Source organism: Humulus lupulus, chromosome 7 (genome assembly GCF_963169125.1).
Source record: "Humulus lupulus chromosome 7, drHumLupu1.1, whole genome shotgun sequence".
Taxonomy (NCBI): domain Eukaryota; kingdom Viridiplantae; phylum Streptophyta; class Magnoliopsida; order Rosales; family Cannabaceae; genus Humulus; species Humulus lupulus.
Window position 1 is genome coordinate 193,833,411 of NC_084799.1, and position 19,216 is coordinate 193,852,626.

Consider the following 19,216-nt stretch of genomic DNA (forward strand, 5'->3'; position numbering starts at 1 on the left):
AATTTTAATGCACTTATCATTACTCCATATAATATTATATAATATATCCATACTTGTTACAATAAATGAAAATTTCAAAGATTGAGCCCTTCCTTAACCTCATGGATATGAAGCCATAAGTGGCACCAACTATGTTGAAGGTTAGAGCATCTCCAATGATTGCTATAAAAGTGGTGCATAACCATTTGTTAGCACATCACCATAAAATATAATTTCAATGGTGGTCTAAAATGTGTGCCAAATTTGGCATATGCTGAAAGTTGTGCTAAATTTAACACAAAATATAATTTTGCTAAATTTGGCTCACAATAAATACTATATTTTTTAATTACTCACTTGCCACTCATTAATATAATTTATTAATTGAAAAGGGTTTTTAGTTTTTAACTTTTAATTTATCTTTTAATAATAAAAATGAATTGTTTTGTATATTTTAAATAAGCATTGAAAGCTATATTAATCTTTTTAGTTAATTTACACCGTGTGGATTGAAGTACAAATAAAAAAAATGGACCAAATATAACAAGAAAACGTATTTTGTGTAAAATTTATCACATAACATACGACATACATCGGAGATTGGAGATGTATTTGTTAATATACACAAATTATTGTATATTGATGCCATAAATCTAAAAATTCAAGGCCCATGCCTAAACCTATATAGTCCGTCGAGTACCGAGAAATAGGCCCATTCCTAAACATACCTAAGAGACTCTGCTCAGCAAACACTGCCCTCTGCCCACTCCAGTTTCGGCCGCCCCAACATTCTAAGCTTGGACAAGACAATACAACCAGCCATCCCCAACCGGACCAAGACCACCGCCACCATCACCGCTCCACTCTCCAGGTTAGTAAAATTGTTCTCTATAAATTTTGAGTAGGGTTTATGTGAAACCGGTTTCTAAATTTATGGTTGTCATTTGATTTGGTTTTGCAGCCACTATAGTTGAATTTCTTTTCTTAAGCTTCAATGGGTAGTGGTAAAAAGAGAAGCTCTGAATCTATGGAAGTTGAAGCTGAAGAGGGTCAATTAGATACTCCCATTAATGAGGTTATTTCGAGTGATAAATTGAAAAAGAAGACGAAGAAGAAGCAAAAGGGTAATGATGAGCCGGTGAAGAATGAGGAAGCTGGGTCTTCTTCTGGTGTTGTTGTGAATTCAGTTAAGCCTATGGAGAGGAGGAAGAAGAGAAAAGCTTTGGACAAAGTGAGACGCCATTCTGTTTCGGAGAATGAAGAAGCTAAGCCCAAAAAAATGGAGGTTGAAGTCAAGGCTTCTACTGTGGAGGAGTCCTCCTCATCTGGTAGTGTTTTGCCTGAGTTCCACATTGGTGTTTTTAAGGACTTGTCTTGTTCTGAAGCTTCTTTGAGAGAAGCAGCGGTGGAAGCATTGGTAACTGAGTTGCAGCAAGTTCAGAAAGTATATGACAGGCTTGAGAGCAAGGATGTGATTGAGGGTGGATTGAAGTTGGAAGCTGAGAAGGATGATGGCTTGAATCAGTGTGCGCCCTCTTTGAGATATGCCATTCGGAGGCTCATTCGTGGTGTTTCTTCGTCCAGAGAGGTATACATATATACAAATGTTATCAATTTCTTTTATCATTGCTCTGTTTGATGTAATGTGTAGATTCTTTCTGTGTATAAGAATTTAGAGTATACACACTGAGACTGAGTTGTTGCACTCCCTGTTTCTATTTGTTGAGTTTGGCATAATTATTGACGAACTGATTCTATTATAATTCAAATTGGGTGGAGCTTTATGAATTTCTCAAGGACCTCAATGTTCTCACGTTTGATTTATATACTTAATTGGTATTGCTTATAAAACTTTTGGAGTTTATTGAAGGGTTGGTAGTATATTTTTTATTTAATTAGCTAATCTAGTCATGATGCTTTTTGGATGATTGTAGAATCTCTAAATTGCATACAGTAACTCATAAAGTTGGATATTGTTCAACCATCTATTAATTTTTTTCTTGTACTGCTATGACACAATTTTTTTTCAAATCTTTTAAGGTGCCAGAGCCAGTTTGGTTAATAACATTTTTTTAGTGAAATACTGTTAACGGTATTATTTACATTTACAGAATCTTTTATGTATGCGGTGCTTGAAAAGATGGATTGAATGTTTTATTTTTGTAGAAATTAGAAAGCATGTTAATAATGACTAATTTTTCACATGTATTGTTTTTGCAGTGTGCAAGGCAAGGCTTTGCATTAGGTTTAACAATGGTAATAGGCAGCATACCCAACATTAAAGTGGACTCTCTGCTGAAACTCATAAATGATTTGTTAGAGATAACTTCATCAATGAAGGGTCAGGTAAGCGAGATATGTTTTCTGTATGTTTCAGTTAATTGTTTGCTGCTTTATCTTCTCTTCCTTTATGTTTTCATTAGCTTGCTTTCTTATGGGTTATGACATTGCAGGAAGCTAGGGAGTCCCTTTTGGGTCGCTTATTTGCTTATGGCTCTCTGGCCCGGTCCAGGAGACTGGTTGAGGAATGGAATTCTAATCAAGATACTCCTTACATAAAGGAATTTACCAGTCTTGTCATCTCCCTTGCAGTCAAAAAGCGATACTTGCAAGAGCCTGCTGTGTCTGTTATTTTGGATTTGGTTGAAATGGTATGAATGACTTGATGAGTAAAATTTGTATAAGTACTTGTAGCATTAGCTGCTTAGTCTTTTTTACTTAATGTATGAACCCGTTATTTTCTATTAAAGAAAAAGTGGGGGAATTGGTTTGACCTATGACAGTACATTCCTTTTTTATTGATTGAATTTTCATCCTGTTGCAGTTGCCCACAGAAGCTGTATTAAACCATGTGTTAGAAGCTCCAGGACTTAGTGAGTGGTTTGCGGGGGCTACAGAAGTTGGAAATCCTGATGCGTTGCTTCTGGCTCTGAAAGTTCGTGAAAAAACTTCTACTGAAAGTGCAATGTTTGGTAAACTTTTGCCAAATCCATTCTGTGCTAACGAACTTTTTGCTGCTGACCATCTATCGTTGCTTGCTAATTGTTTGAAGGTAGAGTGGTATTCTGCACATTTATGTTTTTCTAGGTGCTAGACATGTGGCTTTCAACAAGTAAAAGAAGTAATGAAGTAACTTTTTTCTTTGAATATGTCAGGAATCAACCTTCTGCCAACCTAGAGTACACAGTGTGTGGCCTGTTCTGGTAAATATTCTTTTACCTGAAAGTCTTTTGCAAACTGGGGATGTAGTGTCTCTTTCAAGTTCTATGAAGAAGCACAAGAAAAATCGCAAATCTAGTTCTTCTGAAGAAGAAATTGTGAAGAACTTGCAATGTTTCATTGAGGTAATTATTGAAGGATCTCTTCTCCTGTCATCTCATGACCGGAAGCACTTGGCATTTGATGTTCTGCTTCTACTATTGCCAAGGTTGCCTGCATCTTTTGTTCCACTTGTTTTGTCATACAAACTAGTCCAGTGCCTGATGGACATACTGTCTACCAAGGACTCGTGGCTTTATAAAGTTGCACAACATTTTCTGAAAGAGATGTCAGATTGGGTTAAGCATGATGATGTCAAAAAGGTTGCTGTAATTGTTGCTCTACAAAAACACAGCAATGGAAAATTTGACTCTATCACACGAACAAAAACGGTTAAGGAATTTATGGCTGATTTCAGTACAGAATCTGGGTGCATGCTGTTTATTCAGAACTTACAGGATATGTTTGTGGATGAAAGTCATCCTTCCGAGGAACCTTCAGATCAGAGTCAAACAACAGATGACAATTCAGAGATGGGTTCAGTTGAAGACAAAGAATCACTTGGGACTTTGGGAAATTCTGATTTTTTGAAAACTTGGATTGTTGAATCATTGCCTAGTGTATTGAAGTATTTAAAGCTTGATAATGAAGCGAAGTTCCGCATTCAAAAAGAGATCTTGAAGTTCCTGGCTATTCAAGGCGTGTTTACTGCATCTCTTGGCACTGAAGTAACATCTTTTGAGTTACAAGAGAAGTTCAGGTGGCCGAAAGTAGCCACTTCCAGTGCTCTTTGCAAGATGTGTATCGAGCAACTTCAGTTGCTGTTGGCAAATGCCCAAAAGGGTGAAGGGTCACGTGCTCAGACAAGTGGTCTTGAGCCAAATGATCTTGGTTCATACTTCATGCGTTTTCTTAGTACTTTACGCAATATTCCATCAATTTCTGTATTTCGACCATTGGAAGATGAAGAAGAAAGTGTAATTAAGAAACTGATAAAGACAGAAACTTCACTCTCAAGAGAGGTACTTTTACTTGGATCCGCATTCAATTCAACCAAAATCAACAAAATGTTTATTAGAAAAACATCCCAAAAATATAATCAAATAATTTTTTCTTTTAAAAAGATCAAATATACTGTAGCAGGCCTGTTTTTTCTTTCCTTTTTCTCCCTTATTTTAATTCACTTGTCTGCCACTGAATATTTCAATAAGTTTGTCCTGTGATATGACACATATTTACTAAGTGCTATCAATTTTTTTATGATGGCAGGAGAGGAATAGTGGATTGAGCAATGATGCAAACAGATTGCATGCATTAAGGTACTTGCTCATCCAGTTGCTTTTGCAAATTCTCCTACGGCCAAGAGAGTTTTCAGAAGCCGCCTCTGAGTTAATTATATGTTGTAAGAAGGCTTTTCCAACTCCTGATCTTCTTGAATCTTCGGGGGAAGAGGACAACGATGATGCTGCACCTGCAGTAATGGATGTTCTTGTAGATACATTGCTTTCATTGTTGCCACAGTCATCGGCTCCTATGCGAACTGCTATTGAGCAGGTCAGATTTAAATGGGCTAGTGTTTTCAGCTTCTTGATCCAATTATATGGTTTATTAACTTTATATATCGTTTCCTTATGTTCATACTGCTTGACATTTAATTTGGTATTTGCAATTTTCTGTATGTTTTATGCATTAGAGCATATGCGTTTTCGTTTATAATTTGGTGCAGGTGGGCTGCTGACTTTTGCTATGGGATTTATTTTTGTGAATTTGCAATTTATCTGACTAGCCGAAACTGAATTTTGTCTCATGAATAGTTGATCATAGTTGGAAAAAAAATTGTTGTCATGGCACAACAAATTATGACTTCATTGAAATTTCTTCTTGCCCTTGTTTACAGCAATCGGTCTTGTAAACTATTTCTCGTGTAATGGAATCTCAAGCAAAACTTGTTACTGTAATCTGACATTCATTTGCCTCTTCAGGTTTTCAAACATTTCTGTGATGATATCACGGATGATGGTCTTCTGCAAATGTTACGAGTAATTAAGAAGACTCTGAAACCTGCTAGGCATCAGGTTGCTGAGAGTGATGATGATGTTGAAGAGGATGACGACGATGAAGATTTTCTGAAGATCGAAGACGAGGATGAGGTGATTGATAATGCCGAGACAGGTGAAACCGGTGAAAGTGAGGAGCAGACAGATGACTCAGAGGCTGTAGGGGGGCTTGAGGAAGTTCACAATGAAGTTTCTGCTGCTTCAGATGATGATTCTGATGGAGGAATGGATGATGATGCTATGTTTCGAATGGATACATACCTAGCCCAGATCTTTAAAGAGCGAAAAGCTCAGGCTGGGAGTGATACTGCTCAGTATCAGCTCATGCTTTTCAAACTTCGTGTACTTTCACTGCTGGAAATTTACTTGCATGAAAACCCAGGTAATCTCTGACTTCTACATAGATAAACTATTACACGAAATATAATGTAGAATACGGTTGAAGGATCTTAGATAAGTCTAAATGTGCACTTGCTGTCACTATGCTCAATAAGGAATGGACATTTAACAAATGATTAATGAAACATTTAATGTGCATATGTAGCTTGGATTTGGTACCCCTTTAACTTGCATCGTTTTTGGTTGATTAATCTCTGATGTAAAATAGGATTGGTTGATTATCCTTATGTCTGTAATTTACAGAATTTCCCTTCTCATTTATTACTGTGCTTTTCTTAATAAACAGGTAAGCCACAAGCTCTCTTGGTGTATTCCTACTTGGCACGACAACTTGTTAATCCACCTACCGCAGAAAGTAGCGAACAGCTTGGGCAACGCATATGGGGAATTCTACAAAAGAAGATATTTAAAGCGAAGGAGTACCCCAAGGGTGAAGATGTGCAACTACCTACTCTTGAATCTTTGTTGCAAAAGAATTTGAAGTTGGCGTCAAAACCAATTAAGAAAAAGAAACTTGCTAATAAGAAGCAATCAGCCTCTTGGAACCGACAAAAGATGATTGCTTCTCTTGCTCAGAACTCGACTTTCTGGATACTTAAGATCATTGATGGAAAAAATCTTCCAGAGGCTAAGCTGCAAGGAGTTTTTGATATATTCCAGCGTGTTCTGGTAGAATATTTTGATAGTAAAAAGTCACAAATCAAGTCTGAATTTTTGAAAGACATATTCCGCAGAAGGCCTTGGATTGGACGTCAAGTCTTGGGTTCCCTCTTGGAGAAATGTGGCAGTTCGAAATCCGACTATCGACGGGTTGAAGCACTTGATTTGGTAATTGAAATATCCAAGTCACTAGGTCCATTCGACATAAACAACGCAGATGCATTGCACGAAATTTGGAGCAGCCATCTCCCTAGTCTCTGTCATTTGATAGAGGTCTTGGTAACAAATAAGCCAGAAAAGCAGTCAAGGAGGGCTGAAGTACGGAAATTTTGTGGCAAGATCTTTCAAACCATGAAGAGCATCGGCTTGAATGAGAGCTTTCTTAATTCTTTAAATCAAGAAGCTCGCGCTCTGTGTCAACCCCAAGTGAGCCAATAGTTTTCTTTCTTCAATTCCTTAAAATGAGATGCAATGCAAGCTCATTGACGAGTACAACTTATCAAATAGTGTGGATGCTCCTTTCAGTAGGCAGATTGTAGCCACCATCAATTCTGAAAGCAGTTTGTAAAAGCCAACATACCAGTTTTGAGAGAGAATTTTGTTTTGTATTAGCGAAAAAGTTCATTGTTGCTGAAACCATTTTGAACAATTATCAGCTCTAGCATTAGTACTTGGTATTATTGTCTCAAGTGAGGTCCAGCCTGGTGCTTTATGCCATTGTTTTTTTTCTATTGCTAGGTGTGCTACTCTTTTGTGACAATTCTTCACCATCAAAGATGAATGTTTTTTTTTTAAATTATTATGAGCAAGATTATTGTTAATTGTTCATTTAGTTTTACAACTAGTCTCAATGTCAACTTTGATGGGTCAACAACCATAAATTTATGGTGGGTTAGTTTCCAATTTCCTTCTATATGTCGTTAAGTAAATTTTGGGGCCACTAATGTTAGGAGAAAACACGAGGTCTATCAGAACAAATGTAAATGGAGAGGAAAAGTTGTCTTTAATTGAAGGAAGATTCCACATGATCTCAACTTGATATGCATTTAGTCTAAAGAAACCTCTTTCTGATGATTTTCCATTACATTCTCAGCCAATGGAAACTCATTTTCCATCACCATCAAATGCACAGAATCATCCCCTAATAGTCTGTAACTAGTTAACACGTAGCTCATTTTTTCTTTTTCAATCCACAACAAACTCATTACCTTTTTCCATTTCCATTTAGCTGGACCATCCAACTTTTGTTTTTATTTTTTATATTTTTCCTCTTTTTCCTTTTTCTTATAGTAGGGACATATTATTGATTGGTAATACTAGCTTCGTTACAACGTTATCATGCGGTTCAACGAGTGAAAAGTTACTGCCACATTGAAAAAGCACATGGCTTGTCCTTCGGCCAAGACATAGAATCCAAGAATCATAAACATGCTAATCTTGACTGACAGACAACCTCATAACATCAACAATAATAATTCTTTTAAATAGTTAGATACCTCCCTCTGTCTACTTTCCATGTTTTTGCTTCGAGAACAATCTATCACAAAGAATGTGTCACAATTTGCTGTTTAAAGATTGGTATTATTAATTAGAAACCAATAGGTAAATATTTATTGGATTCAAAGATTAAGGAGGGAATGTGAAGTTTACACAACGTTGTTCATTACATCTGATTCTAGGTGTCTAATCAAATATCCTACAAAAGGTCATCTCTTTACAATTTTTTTTTGTATAATAACACTTAACTAACTCAACACCATCCATCCCATTCATACTTGGGGGGAGACCACGAACCCTTTCCCTCTCTCTCACCTGCTGTCCCTGTAAGAGAAGATTTAAGCATATTCAATACAAAGTTCATATTGGTATACTGTACTATCAACGGCAAACACTCCTTCACAGGACTCATACCTCATCGATATATATCTCCCGCCCACCTGTGAAGCTCCTCTTCTCGTCGGTGGAAAGGATCCGCCAATGCCAATGCCAATGCCGATGGCATTACTTTCTTCATAAAGTTCATTCTTCTCACACACACCCAATCAGGTGCGTTCGTTTTTTATCATCAGTTAAGACTCCTTGGCTATAATTCCAATTCAAAGCCGCATTGAGAAACTACGAGTGGGCATTATCATCATCGGAATCACTCCCTGAACTACTACCAGAATCTGAATCTGTATAAACGGAGCAAACCACAACAACAACTAAGAAAATTTCGTTCAAAGCACAATATAAAATGAAATGACGAGGGTTTTCCTCGGCACAAATCCCCCCAAAAATCATAATTGGGTTATACCACTGGATGACGAGGAATCACTACTTGAACTGCTTGAGCTGCTAGAACTACTACTCCCACCACCACCACCACCACCATTATGGTGTTCTCCAACATCTTTCTCGATTTCAACTGGAGGAAAGCTACTCATGGGCATGTCGTCACCAATGTCCACATCTTCATCCCTAGCTTCTCCTTTCTTTGCCTTTTTCGGCTCTGGTGGACCAGCTTCAGCCTTTTCGCTCACCCTTGATTCCTATTAAAGAAACAAATCAATTTTATTCCATTAGCCATTGCTAAAATAGCATAGAAATAAAGAAAATTTAGGACAATGACATATTCTACTCACCACATTGCCTTTATGGGCAGCCATGCTATGGTTGTTGCTGCCAATGGTATTGTTCATGAGAGCTTGTCGTTTAATCTTGCTGACCATCTTCTTCCAATTGGTGACAAGACGATCCAACTCCCAAAGAGTCTCCGTATCGACGGCTTCGATGTCGAGCTCAATCTCATCACCATCCTGTTTCAAATGCCCATTTCTCTTCTTTATGATCTGAACCACTTGTTCCATCTTCTCCTGTGGCAAACTCTGCAACCCAACTCCCAATCTGTGCTTCTCTTCCATGCTCATCTCCCTTTTATTTGGATCCTTTGCCTTCGGCTTCGGCTGCTTCAAAGGCTTGACGGGCGGTGCCCGCATGGGCGATGGCGTACGAACTGGTGATTGAACCGAAGGAGGAGGCGGAGGAGGAGCAGGGTTTGACGAGCTCGCAGGCGCATGCACCCGTTCAGGCTCTGGTTTCTTCTCTGCTCTGAACGACGACTCTTCACGTTTTGGCCTCTCCGGCTCCACATGATCCCACGAACTCGCCTGCAGCTCATCATCGTAAGGCCGTTCGGCTCCCGGACCTTCGCCCAATTGCTCTTTTAGAGGCTGATACAGCTCCTCAAACCTCGCGAGAAGCTGTTCGGCCATGGCGTGAACGTCGTGGCCCTTGGGATTATAGGTCATGGCGTTGTGAAACGTTAGCCTCACATCAGCAGCGAAATCCACAGGCGAAGCGTAGAGATTCTTGGCAAGGTTCGATTTAACGGTACCCAGATCCATCGGGCGCTTGATTATGTCGTGATAATCGTGGAGCCCCTCGGCAGGGGCATCGACAGGCTTGTTAAAGACCCATGCGTGCTTATGCTTCATCAGCTTCGACAATATTGGACTGCAATTCTTCATCAAAATCGGGTTTTCCCAATGCGATCGCTTGAAATTGGAGCTCAAATCTTTGGCAAATTGATTCGAATTCGAGGGTAAAGGCCGTTTCAAACCAGATTTCTTCCCGGGCCCAGATTTCTTAGGCAACGGGACAAATTCTCCGGCGTCGATTCGGTTTTGCAATTGTCGTGTTCGATCGAGCTCTGACATTAGCCGATTCTTCAGCTCTCCCAGTTCTTTGCTCGAAAACGATCCCATGTTAAACGACACATATTGGGAATGACCCAAATTGAGCTCGCCCGATCTCCGATGATTGATCGACGACGCATCGTCCGACGCTGTCTGGGTCACGGCCGAAGACTCGTCGATCTGACACCCGTTAACGTCACCGGCAGTTGCATGAAATTGGAATTGTCTCTTGGATTTTTTGTGCTTAGGAACTTTCCCCATGAATTTTGCTCTAGCTCCGACTATGGGTTGTGGCCAATTGGTCTCGTTTCGGTTTGCTAAAACGGCCGAAGCCATGGAAGTACGGAATTAGATTTGGCCTTCTCTACGGGCCCGGCAGAGCTCCGACGAGGGTTTCCGAATCCAATTGAGAGATAAACCACCATGAATAAGCTCGAATATGATCCTCACGCGCCACCAATTTGCCCCACGCGCCACCGATCAAGGAATATAGGACAAGAAAAGGGCTTGGAAGAAGCCTAGGGTTTGAAGGAACTTACCCTAATCTGAGCGAGAACGATAAGGGGGCTAGGGTCGGTTCTTAAAGGCCTCGAGATCTACCCGTCAAAATGTTGGGCAGAATAATAAACGGAGATTAGAGTTCAATTGTTGATCCAACGGTAAGGATTGTATTCTCTAGCTGCCCGGGATTGTACCCGTGTGATCTGGCACGGACGGTTGGTATGCTATCTTGGTTGTACGTGGCGCAATGTAGATCGTCGGATGTAAAAGAAGATTCCCTAAATGTGTGAATTCTAATTTGGATTTGAATTTGAGGCAAATCTGTCGTGCATTTAGGGTTTTCAATTTTCTGAGGCTTGTGGGGTCCATCAGCTGATGACGTGTACCGAAAGCCCAATTTGAGTTCAGGTCACCGGCGTGAGGAAAAAGCTACGCGCACGAGGGCGGTGAGAGAGTTAAAGCGCGTGTGGAACACTGTCATAAATGCGAGGTTATTTTCGTACATGAATTAAAATTATTGGTTCTTAAGACCAGTTCTTTGCTTCCTTAAGTTACTAAATTACCCCCAAAAATGACTAAATGACGATATAGCCCATGTGTATAATACGGAGATGGCCAGACTTTTACGCAATTTATTTTAAATGTAGGAAAATATCAAGAAATTTATATACAAATTTCAAATAGAGATTTAAATGGATGGTTTGTTATTATTAAAATTTTAAAAAATATATAGAAATAAAATTTTTAAATATTTGATTTTTGGGAATCCAACAGAAAAATATTTTTTTTTCAATACAGAGAATATCAAGATAAATGAGTTAGTTTGGTCAAAATTTATGTGATATATATTCTAACAGTTTGAACTTTTGTTTCTTTATAGTAATAATACTCTTTTTATTTCATTTTCAAAATAGAGAAATTCTTTAGTCCCTCGCGGGACTTAGTCCAACAAGTGGGACCCAAAACTTTTTGTCAAGTGTCATGCTATGAACAACTTTGATGTTTTTCTTTTTTAAACTTTATACCTGTTGAATCGGTTATATAAACCGAATGTGAAAAATTGTGCTGGTCTGACTGTGAAAAGTAAGGGATATAACTGTAAATGTCAGTCCCAAAAAATAATGAGTTGGTGTTGTATGGTCATTTTAGTATGAAGTTGAAACTTATTTACAATATTAGCTACGTAAATTTTTATCTGCAGCTATGTAATTAAAATGATATATTACGTAACATGAAATGAGTAAAATGTAACAAAAAATGGTCATATGCCACGTTCGTGAAAGAGGAAGCTATCACAATGGCCGGATCGGCTGCAATTAAGGCTCCAACAACATTCCCACCAACCACCTGACCTTGTCCACCGGCCAAAAATACAGTGAGGCTGGTGGCGCAGGCGAGGGCAAGAACGATCCTGAAAGGGAAATTATCTCGAACCTTCCGTGGAGGGTCACCACGACTCCGGCTGCGGCGAGCTGCCGAAACGTGATGTTGGTGACGGTGCCGCTTCCGCTGAGGACACAAATCCCATGCTGCCGCTTCCGGGCATAGGTGGCGACAAAGTCAAAGACGTTGCAGCAGCTTCCGACCTCCAAGATGTGGGCCCGGAGAGTGTTTGCGCTCTCTCGTGTGATGATCATCGATGACTTTGGCTTGTTCATCGAGCTAGGTGGTCGGCCTCTGGGGCAGCATGAGGCCATATCACCGGAGTTTTGATGATGACCCGAGATGAGATCAAAGCCCCCACCTGAGTGGGGTTCAAAGTTGTTGTTGTCGTCGTCGTCGTCATCGTCGTTGTCATCGACGTTGAGTGACTGTTGCGGTTGACATGAAATGGAAAACTAATACAAAGATATCAATTTTGAAAACACAATTCGAAAAAAGGGAAAAAAAATAAAAGCACGTATCTTAACCATCATTTTCTAAACAAATGGCTTCATGATAAAGCTTTGTAATGCATCAGTTATTATTTATATATATATATAAATATATATATATAGGGACCATACAAGCTACAAGTTTGAGGATCCTTTACGTCTGAGTCTATGTCAACAATGTTTGGTTCTTTTGCAGCCGTTGTTTTCTCCAAACCCTCATCTTCTTCTGCATATTACAAGAAAAACTGTTGAGGAACAGTCTATTGATAGTTTTAAAAGGTTAAACCACTCCAAGGTAAATGGTTGAAACCAGATCTAGACATATTTGACAAGCCCATACATGCATTATGTATATAGAAACAGAACAATGATCTTTTCTTTGGGAGCATCGAAGACCATCACATTTTGTGAGAGCTTGCATGGGAAACGTCTTATTTTGAACACCGTATTGTCCGAAGTACGGTACTTGCTCATCTTTCTCTAACTTTACTGGCTTAGTGAAATCTTCTGATTCTGCCACCTTTATTTTGGATAGTTCCTCAGCTAACTCTGTTTTTACATCCTCCTGAACGGGGTAGCATGTCTCTGGAGTCATTTGAGGCCACCTTTATATTCTTCAGATCTCTCCTCTTGTAGTCTGTCAAGGGGTATATGTGAAAATGAAACACGTAGCCGGTTGCTAAGGGGTATGAAGGGGTATATGTGTATTTTAACACATTGTCAATATTGCGTCTCAATCTTACCGTCCATCAACAATCGGGCGGCTTAGATTTGATGAAGGACTAAAACCTTCAAATCCAACTGAGGGATTGTAGAATTGCCCTTCAAAATAATAATACTTTTTTTTTAAGAAATGCTTATAGTAATAACACTTAGGATGTTGTTTATCTCTATACCAATTTTAAATATTGAATAAAAGAGTATCACCAAAATTAGCTTAGGGTTAAAAAATCCTGAAAAGAATCATACATACACCCAAAAAAAAAACCATTAAGCTTCATTTTTATATTAAAAAACAATCCTAATTTAAAAATAAATAAATAAAAGATATGTTACTACTTAAATAAAATTTATAGTCTCTTTTATAAAAATTACTCTAATTGCTATGATATATTTAAGGGAAATTTGTGGAAAAAATAATTCAAAAGTTTGCACTTAAATCACTAAGTAACTTTTTTAGTGGCAAAAGCTAGTAAGCTGTCTAAAACATTGCGTTTAAGTCATTAAGTAGTTTTTTGAGGAAATTACATTTTATCTGGGATTTTTAATAAAGTGTGCAAAAATATAAACATTTTTTTTCAAACAAAAAGTTAATCTATGGTTTTTTTTAATAATTTTTACTTTTATGGGTTTATTTTATCATATTTTTGTATAAAAGTTAGTTTATGTCATAGTTGTACTCTTAATTACGTTTTATTAATTTAGAAGGGTATGTTTGTAATTTACTTATTATTTTTTAGCTTATTTGTTTTTATATTATTTTTATATAACTAATTTTATATTACATTTTTATTTGGTTGTTTTGCAAATTTTTTTGTAATATGAATTGTGTTTATTATTATTTTTTATTTATTCTAAACTTTTTTTCCTTTTTTTAGATTGTACATTTCTTTTTTCAAATCCCAGGTAAGGTAACCAATTACTTGATTGATATTTGATAATTATGTAAAAAAATCCTAGAGCTAGGTTAAATAACATATTAACATGTACCAGGAGGGGTAACCAGTTACCCTGCGAGGAGTAACCTTCTGCCATAAGAGGGGTAACCAGTTACCATAAGAGGGGTGACGGGTTACTCATATTAAATATGAAAAGAAACATCAAATTTAAAGGAAAAAATGGAGAACACTTAATTAAAAAATTAAGAATAAGTAACTGTGATTTTAATAACATAGGTAACCAGTTACCATAAAGAACCCATAAATATATACACACATCAGAACGTTAAGGTAGCCAGTTACCCCTATAAATATACACACTAAGAATGAGAATGTAACAAGTTACTATTAGGATTAATGCCTTAAAAGCATGTTAAGACATTTTATTGGATTAAATAAAAATAACAATTTTATTATATATTTGAATATTATAATTATTGTTTGAATTAATTATATGATAATATCAAGAAAATTTCTTATTCATTCATGAGAATATGATCTTGTATTAGTACGAGATTATTAAGATCATGTATAATAAATAAAATTGTCAGTGACATATTAAAGTAAGGAATCTTTAATTAATGGTTACTAGTCTGGTTTACTAAGCATACGAGATGCAAGTGATCTAGATTCAGATTACTGTTGTGGATAGACATCTTAGTAAATGTGTTGTATATAATAGAAATTATATATGACAAGACCGATAAAAATTAATTATCTTTATAAAATTGTCGTTTGACATAAATATTTGATTCTTATCATAATAGATGATTATTTGTAGATCGGTCTAAATCATGAGTATTCATGAACTTCTGCTTGTGTTTATTGTATCTTTTGATTCACTCGTTAATGTTTGTCAGAATATCGAGAATAATGGCTTTTGTTTTGGAGATTCAATATCATGAATGGTTGGGAACATGAATTACAATAATAAAATTCATACTTTTTTAACATATCGAATATTGGTTCACTTATATGTTGATTATAGAACTGAGTAGTTATTGAGCTCAAATCTATAATTTGATTATAGATTAATTATTCGCTAGTGGATTAATAGTACTTAAGGATCAAGAGGTAATTAGAAAGGTAAAACGGTAATCTTGACCAGCTCTAATTAACGAACCAATAAATGGAGGACAAAATTATATTTATTGATTATATCAAGAGATAAGTTGAAAATTAGCCAGTTTAATAAATACTTAACTAAAATTACCCTCTAAATATATTTAGTTTAATTCTACCCATTTTTATCACAACACTTCCAAAAATACCATTGACCACATGGTTCTCTTCGTCAAACACAATTAATAATACACAATGTTTTGATTGACGAATTTTATCAAACACATGATCTACACCACAGAATTCATTAATAAACAATCCATTAAACCATCAATCAAAACCATGAAATGTAAAAACATTAAAATTAACAATGGTATACTGGAAAAAAAATGAATCAAAACTATTGAAAACTACAAATCCCCTTACCCAACATTAACTCTAGCACACTATATCCAGAGAGAACAATGAATGTATATATTGCTTGGATGAAGACATAGAGTTATGAAACAATGTGTGCATATAGCTTGAATGAATCTGCTATGCTTAGTGGTGGTTGGCGACGCGGTGGGTGGGATCGATGGTGGATGGCGATGTCAGAATGATGGAGAAGATGATGAGTCTGAAGAGTGAGAAAGTGAAAACTTGCGTACTAGTCTTTTGAATGGAATAATGGATATAATTAGGACATCAATTATAAAACTGGGTATAAAAGAAAGAGTATTAAAATGTGGGTATAAATTAAAGGGACTTTATTAAAATGGGTAATGGACCTAATTTTTACTTATATCAATGGACTACAAGAGAACACTTTGTAAATATAAATCTATAAATACTTAGAGTGAAATTCCATATTTATAACGGGGTAATCATGGAATTAATAAATAAGATTATTGGATTAAAGAGTTTAATTAATAATTTGGTTTTTTTGAGCTTCGTATTATAGGTCTATGGTCCCCATATCACCTATGTCCTACACTGTCAAGGGTAAGTATGTCAAAAAACAGATTTGCAGAGAGGACTTAATTGCAAAGGAATTAATTTTCCAAGGCAATGAATTTATTATGTGATAGTTATGGACAATTGATTAAGTATGGATTAATTAATTATTTAACTATATAGTTTTTATTTTGAAAAACTATAGGTTAAAATAAATATTAATCTTGTTTAGATTAATATATAAAGAGAGATTAATAATTATCTTATTTAGAATAAGATATTTATTTAATTATTTAAAATTGATATTTTAAGATAGATTTAATTTTGAATTAACTGATATTTATTTTGGGATAAATATATTGTCTTAAATATTAATTAAATAAAAAATATGAGAAAATTAGGGAAAACGTATCCCTGGGATTTGAATTTTGAATTTCATATAATTTCTATATTTTTTTAAATATGATTTAAATTAAATAATTAAATAAGGTTATAACTTATCAGTTTTATTTTAATAAAATAAAGATTAATTAAATTAGTTAATTATCTTTATAAACCTAAAAATAAGGTTATTGTTTAACACAAACTCTCTTTCATAAACAAAACCGATATAGTTTTCTTAAACCTGAAAACTATTCAGTTACTCTTCTTTCTATCATACATATCTAGATCCCATGTGTTGAGTACATCTAGAGAGTCATAAATCAACATTTTGAATCTTACGTGCCCATACACGTCCTTGTGTGTTTGAAGATTGGTCTGGAAGATCAATGTGTGAGTCTTCAGAAGTTGGATAAGATTGTTGATTTTGTACAAAAAGATTCGAGGACACTTGATAGGCTACAAGAAATAATCTTTAATCTGACTGTATGTGATTTAATATTGTTATCCATAAAATTAGCATGGGTGACGTGGCAAGTGATCCCTGGACACGTGGCTGACACTTGGAAACGTTCTGCTAGACTATCGACCAAAGGACACATAAGAAGCAGTGCAAGCCTGTCTTACCCGCGACCAGTCTGGTCGATAGTTCCGTGTACAAGGCGACATTTATGGAAGATCTTTATGAATCCCGAATTTATCTCCTGAGTATCCGACTATTCAGGAAAGAATATCTGTAACAATCTTTTGTAATCCCCTTTGAGCCTATAAATAGTAAGAGATAGCTCAAGGGAGGGGACTTTTTTTGGCTTTTGGAATCGTGAGAGATTATAGCAATTATCCTAGGAATATTGTATTGTTCTTCAGAAAGTGGTGAAGCTCATTGAACCCTAGTTCTTTGATCACTCTTCTGGTTTTATAGCAATATCATTCTAAGTGGACGTAGGTCATTACCAGATCTTGGGGCCGAACCACTATAAAATACTGTGTTTTATTTACTTTTGTCATTACGTTCTTCTCATCTCTTTCATTCATATCAAGCATATTTTGACTACGTGTCAGTTGGCCAAATCTCGGGTCAACATTCTGGTGCTTTCATTGAGAGCTTGATTTATCGTTGTTGAGAAAACTAATGGCGAAAGCTGGAAAGAAAGCTGGACAGGTGGCCACCGCTGCCCCGTCAAACCCGCCACCTCCTCCTCCTCCTGCAAGCATGGCGGAGGATAAGCCACAACTGGACTTTGAAGAGGAGGAAATGGATGATGCAACGCTGAAGAGTACCCTGGGAGCGTTGCAGGAAGAGCTGGCTAGTCTGAAAGCCAGTCAGGAGACTGCCGCTGAAGTTATGGCGCGGAAGCAGCAGGAGATTGAACGGCAGCGCGTGGAATTGAGCGAAAGGCAGGCGGAGGTGGACCACCGCCAGAACGAAGCCATGGCAGCCCTTGAAGCAGCCTTGTTATTGGCCAGAAATCAGACTGCACCTGCCTCGCAGCCTGGCCAACCGGTGAATGGGCCACCCCAGAGGGGTCCTAATCCGAGCCCACCGATCCAGCCTTCGAGTCCGCAAAGGCCCGAACAGCCACAAATGCCCCATGACGATGTCCCACAGGATCCTGAGACACAGTCACCATCCCAAGCTGCTCGGGGTAATCCCCCGCAACAGAGGCAGAATAGGGCCGAGCATCAGCCTTGCAGCCCTAGACGTCGTAGGGATGATGGGTCGAACCTACCGAACAGAGGTCAGTACCCTCCTGGCAACAGGAGAGACTCAGAGTTAGGCTCTGCGGTCCGGGGCCCCCCACGGAACGATGATGCACGGGGACACCACGACCAGCGCAGGTCACCCTCTAATGCTCGGGATGGTTCAGCCAGGAACGGACATCGAGGGAACAGTCGATCTCACCATAGCCAGTCGAGGTTCAGAGATGGCCACGGATACAATGAGGCCGACTCAGGCAAAGGAAATGCCGGTGGGAGGAAGGGAGAAAGAGGTAAAAGTAGGAGCCAGGTACCTCAAGATGACCAACCAAATAGACAGGATGCTGGGGGGCAGCCCAGACAAAATAATGTCTTCAACCGGCTCGGGGGTAGCGAGCAGCGGAGAAGAGAAGAAGACCTGAGAGATGTACTCAACGATCGCCGCGAGAGGCACGGCGAGAACGTCCCCCCAGCAACAGAGGCCACCGCGATTCCTACCGCAGTGCAGGCCCAGATAGACGCACTCAACCAGGCTGTGCAGCAGCTGGTCGGAGGAAGGACTTCTTACATCAACCACGATAGGAGAAAGGGCACTCCTTTCGTACAAAGGATAGCTAACGCCGAAACTCCCAGCAAATTCAAGATGCCTACGCTTCCAAACTTTGACGGGTACGGAGACCCAATCTCGCATGTCAATAAGTTTGAAATTCAGATGGACATTCAGAAAGTGTCCGAAGATGCACGGTGCAGGATCTTCCCTGCAACACTTTCTGAAGCTGCGCAGGAGTGGTTCTTTAAGTTCCCTCCCGCGAGCATTGTTTCCTGGGAAATGTTCGTACGAGAATTCTACGGACAATTCTATGCTGGTCATGTGCACCCAACCGAAGCAAACCAGCTAGTCGAAATTCGCCAGCAGGACGGGGAGTCAGTGAAGGATTACGTCCAGCGTTTTATGCGAGCGGCAGCTGGAGCAAAAACAGTAGGAGACGAAGGCAAGATGATGGCCATTACCGCAGGGGTTAAACGTTGCTCTCCCCTCTGGAAAAGTCTCCGAAAAGAAGGAGTGAGAACTACCC

At 38.1% G+C, this 19,216-nt stretch overlaps 2 protein-coding genes across 2 annotated transcripts; one reads left to right on the forward strand and one right to left on the reverse strand.

The window, feature by feature from the left end:
* Nucleotides 1-680: 680 nt before the first annotated feature.
* Nucleotides 681-7,149, forward strand: LOC133789005 (uncharacterized). The gene is made up of 9 exons (XM_062226712.1): nucleotides 681-850; nucleotides 941-1,567; nucleotides 2,200-2,325; nucleotides 2,433-2,630; nucleotides 2,804-3,031; nucleotides 3,135-4,259; nucleotides 4,507-4,791; nucleotides 5,220-5,676; nucleotides 5,980-7,149. Exons 2-9 carry the CDS (start codon nucleotides 974-976, stop codon nucleotides 6,789-6,791), a joined length of 3,825 nt encoding a protein of 1,274 aa, XP_062082696.1. The 5' UTR covers nucleotides 681-850; nucleotides 941-973; the 3' UTR covers nucleotides 6,792-7,149.
* A 756-nt stretch (nucleotides 7,150-7,905) lies between these two features.
* On the reverse strand, nucleotides 7,906-10,586 carry LOC133789006 (transcription factor GTE7-like). The gene is made up of 4 exons (XM_062226713.1): nucleotides 8,978-10,586; nucleotides 8,650-8,884; nucleotides 8,265-8,527; nucleotides 7,906-8,174 (listed from the first exon to the last, which is right to left on the reverse strand). Exons 1-3 carry the CDS (start codon nucleotides 10,364-10,366, stop codon nucleotides 8,469-8,471), a joined length of 1,683 nt encoding a protein of 560 aa, XP_062082697.1. The 5' UTR covers nucleotides 10,367-10,586; the 3' UTR covers nucleotides 7,906-8,174; nucleotides 8,265-8,468.
* Nucleotides 10,587-19,216: the final 8,630 nt, after the last annotated feature.